Source organism: Nelumbo nucifera, chromosome 2, assembly GCF_055504915.1.
Source record: "Nelumbo nucifera cultivar China Antique chromosome 2, China Antique-T2T, whole genome shotgun sequence".
Classification (NCBI taxonomy): domain Eukaryota; kingdom Viridiplantae; phylum Streptophyta; class Magnoliopsida; order Proteales; family Nelumbonaceae; genus Nelumbo; species Nelumbo nucifera.
Window position 1 is genome coordinate 106,588,466 of NC_142650.1, and position 4,379 is coordinate 106,592,844.

At 35.6% G+C, this 4,379-nt stretch overlaps 1 protein-coding gene across 1 annotated transcript; it reads right to left on the minus strand.

The window, feature by feature from the left end:
• Nucleotides 1-643: 643 nt before the first annotated feature.
• Nucleotides 644-1,969, minus strand: LOC148802721 (uncharacterized). The gene has a single exon (XM_088897135.1). The coding sequence runs from the start codon at nucleotides 1,909-1,911 to the stop codon at nucleotides 892-894; it is 1,020 nt and encodes a 339-aa protein (XP_088753261.1). The 5' UTR covers nucleotides 1,912-1,969; the 3' UTR covers nucleotides 644-891.
• Between the last annotated feature and the right edge of the window lie 2,410 nt (nucleotides 1,970-4,379).

The following is a 4,379-nucleotide window of genomic DNA, read 5'->3' on the forward strand; positions in this document are numbered from 1 at the left end:
AAATATATTTATATTGCAGTTTTTGTAAATTTTTTATAAAAAAACGTGTATATATTAATATACATTGTGAAAATAGTTGCAAAGTAATTTATATCTTTTGTTTTTCTTTATATAAACTGTTATGCTTATTTTCTATTAATATTTTATCAAAATTTTCAGAATTTGAATCAGATCGGATCAGAATCCAACATTCTTAACAGATTCAGATTTCGAATTACTATTTGTGAGATCCGATCCAATCTTCAAATTAGATTGGACCTTGGATATGTATTACCATATTAGATTCAGATATACCCTTATTCAAACTCAATCTGATCCATTTGTATCCCTACAAAAAGCCGTCCAATACTCCTTATTAGAGACGATCTAGGAAGAGAGAGTGGAAGAATATGAAGGTGATCAAGTGTTTGGATTAAAAGAGATCAGGTCGAATCCAATCATGTCATTTGCAGTAAAAATGGGTTCGTTTGGACTTTAGACTTTATCTTGGATTTGGTTTGGATCGGATTTGGATAGTTCGTTAATAGATTTTAAACCGGATTTGACCAAATTGGACCAAAACTCGGTCCATTTTGTTTGATACGACACCAAGTACTGAATCAGTCTGATTTCAATTATTTTCCCAAAATTAAAAGATAAATTCTTAGCGTAATGAAAACACTGTTCATTTTGTATGATACGACACCAAAGAAGTGGTATTACAAAGAAAAAGTTACAAATAATAACAAGAAAAAGAAAAAAAAAACTCAAGATTATTCAGTGGAAAAAAAGAACAATGTACCAATAGGCCATAACCGCTGGTTCCAGCAACTTCTTACAAGTTGAATCAGGAATATATTATTATTATTATTATTATTATCATCTTAATCTCAAGAGTTGATGCCGATTGATCTACTTGCACTTATTTGGGAGCGGTGGACCGCACAAACACCGATTATGTGCAAAGGCTTTGGCACCCATGTCCTGCACATTCCCACCGACCGGAATCTTTCCACACAACCGATTATAACTCAAATCCAAAAGCTGGACATTCACCTCTGTCACCTGCTCCGGAATGCTGCCGTGAATCTTGTTGTGGGACACATGTAATACTTCAATGCTCCTTGGAAATCTCACCTTTGTCAGATCAAAGTCCAGTTGGTTGTGAGATAGATCGATGTATCTTGCCGCTCCATCCTCCCTCAACCACTCCGACGCGTCACTGAGCTTGTTATACGACAGGTCGACCTTTGAGATATTAAGCGATTTGGGGACCTTGCCGGAAAGCTGATTGTGAGATAGAAAGAGAAAGAAACCGTCTTCAAAGTCGTTGTTGAATCCCCCAAATGAGTCGGGGATGCTTCCGGTGAGTTTGTTCGACCGAACGTCAAGAACTTCGAGCCTGTTAAGATTTCCGAGAGAAGCCGGGAGTGGACCGGAGAGTTGGTTGTAACCCAAGAAGAGAGAGTTGAGATTTTTGAGTTGGCCGAGAAATTCAGGGATAGGACCCGAGAGGCTGGTGTTCTGTATTTCTAGAAATTCGAGGTTGTGAAGTTTGGTGATGGAGTAGGGGATGGAACCAGTGAAATTGGTGATGTCTTTGAATACGAGATAGTTTAGGTACGGGAGGTCTCCGATGGCCTCCGGGATGTGGAAAGGGGCGTGGATTGTGTAGAAGGAGAGTTGGGTGACACGGCCGGCGGTGTTGCAGTCAACGTAATTCCATCTACAGCAATCGATACTGAGTTTCCATGGATTCCAAGAGTCGAAGTAATGGGGGATGTTTAGAGATTTCTTGATTTTCGAGAGCGCTCTTCTGTCAGATGGGTTGCAGAAAGAGGAAGCGGAGATAAGAGATGGCAGAGAGCAAGAGACGAGGAGGAAGAGTAAGAGAACAGAGAGAAAAGAGGCGCCACGGTGAGGAGTATCCATTTCTCTAATCGAGATGGATATGAGTTTTGTTTCTACGACAAAAGGGAGAGTCCTACGTGTGTGTATAAATAGATGGAAATTGTGGGCTTGTAGTCAACTAAGATGAGCTCGTTCATCTTTTAATCCTCATTGGAAGTCTGTGTGCTTCGGTCGTATTCAATTTCTGGTATCGTAGATATTGTCGATGTCCATCGGATGGGATGAGGCGATAAGCATAGAGAATGAGACGGATCCACCAACATTTTTATGTTTTTAGGGTAAATTGTTGAAGTCTCTCTGGCTTTCTCTGGGCTGAAATCTTCCATCAAGTTTCATAATTAGTCATTTCTTCTAAACTTTTTCACATAATTGTAAAATGTAAGTCGACTTTTTTATTAAAATTCTCTAATACGGAAATGTTTAAAATACTTATACAATTATTAAAATGTTTGTTTATTTTTCAAATTTTTTCTTCATGTGAATCATTAGTTCAAACCATTTCAATCTATTTTTTTTAAATTGATTTATTTTTTAAATTTGCCTTTTATATCAATAGCTCGAATTTAAAGTTTTCTATTTTTTTCAAATGTTTATAAATTTTGTATTGTTTATTTTTTCCGTAGAAACCAGCCTTCGAAAGTAATTACATGCCTATTTTAGAAATTTTTACTTCTTATTCGACGATTCTAACAAAGGAGGTCTATTTGCAACTGTATAAAAAAAATTTAAGCTCAATTTAAAAGGACTATAAATATAAATATATACAGTGCAAATACATAGAAGATTTTGCACTACTATTTCCAAACTAAGCCTAAAGAAACTAATTGCAATTACCAAATGTCAAGAGAAGTTTCAGCAACTGTCAAAAACTCAGCCAAGTTTTCAAGCAATTATCTGTATTATTTCAAGCAATTATTTGTACCAACTCTACCGAGTTTTCAAGCAATTATTTGTACTATTTCCACGTCACGGGCATGTCGCACTTATAATTCTTGGTACGCGGAGAAAATATGACATGGAGAAGGTGATGCAGACCAATTTTGCTCAGCCAAGCTTTCAAGCAATTATCTGTTACAAAATCTAAATATGTATAATTAAATGTATGCTTTCTTTTGGGTTTGTCCCCTTGGAATCCACTTTGAGGCCTCTAATGTTTGTATGTATTTAGAAGATGAACACCCATGCCTAGGTCATCAATAGAATTTCCGGTTATAATCTCCGAGGATTGGAAAAATTGAAAACCGGTTACCCTTTATTTCACCCATAACTGTTTTTCGTCCAAATACTGCTGAGTTGGTCAGTGAACCACTGACCAAAAATGGTTGAATCTTCAACTCGGACAATGATTTTTGATCATTTTTGTTTTTTTATTTTTCTTTAATTTTTTTTTTCTGTCAAAACGAGCCATCTGTTTGAATGATTGCACCATTCGACCTGGGACAGACTCATAACGGTTCCCTGTCCAGTTAGTTTTTAAAAACCTTGCCTCCTAAGTCGCAGCATCCAACATCAACACAATTTCATTTGTATGGAAGCACCATAGAAATTTTTCATTTATTTTTGCTTTGGATTTTATTTTATTTTGTTTTAAGGTTTTAAATTTTAATTTCTTTCGTCTGCACTACAGATAAAAAGTACAACGTTACGTAAAAATTACAAATATTCATTAAATAAAATTTATTCATACTTTTATACCAGAGCAAGTAAAACCTGGGTTAGGGATTATATTTCATATCCGAAACCTCGGATCGGGCCGGGCCCAGGCCTAAGCTATATCAGTTATCATAAGTGCAAAGCCTGGTCCGGACCCAACACATGATCACCCATAGCCTTAACTTTGTTTAAAAAGTTAATTAACAAAAGAACACAAAATTACTATCTTTACAAAGTACAAGTGTCAAAAAATACATTTTTGATCTGGTAATCATTATTTTTTTACATATCAAACAAACAGAGCCTTGATTACCGTACAACTGAAATAAATTAAGACATGAAGCAAAATAAAGTTAAACCCTAAACAAAATTAAACGAGAATTTACAATTTTTTTCATTTACACTCCCATGCATTTGTGCTACTGCAAATAAAATTGCACTACAACCAAACACAACCTAAATCTCTAACCTGAAAACAAAAATAAAACATGCGCATCCTTGTTTTATATGCAATCCAAGGCCCACCGATTTTGTCTTCTAAATCGTTTTTTGAAACGTACGTGGTAGAACAGCACTAGGCCAAAACAAAGTGTTGATCCTAGAGAGTCTTCAATAATTCCTTCAATTGTAATATTTGCGACAATTAACAAGTTATTGTTTTTAATCACAAGCAGGGTTGACGAAAAGAATATGTAAATGGGTTCATGGAGAAAAGTGTCTCATGACTCGATGAACACCTCTCAATATAAGAAATTGGTGTTGATCAACTTAATATTAAATGTAGTTCTCAGAGCATGAGAGAGAGATTTTAATAAATATATATCTTGGCAGGCTTG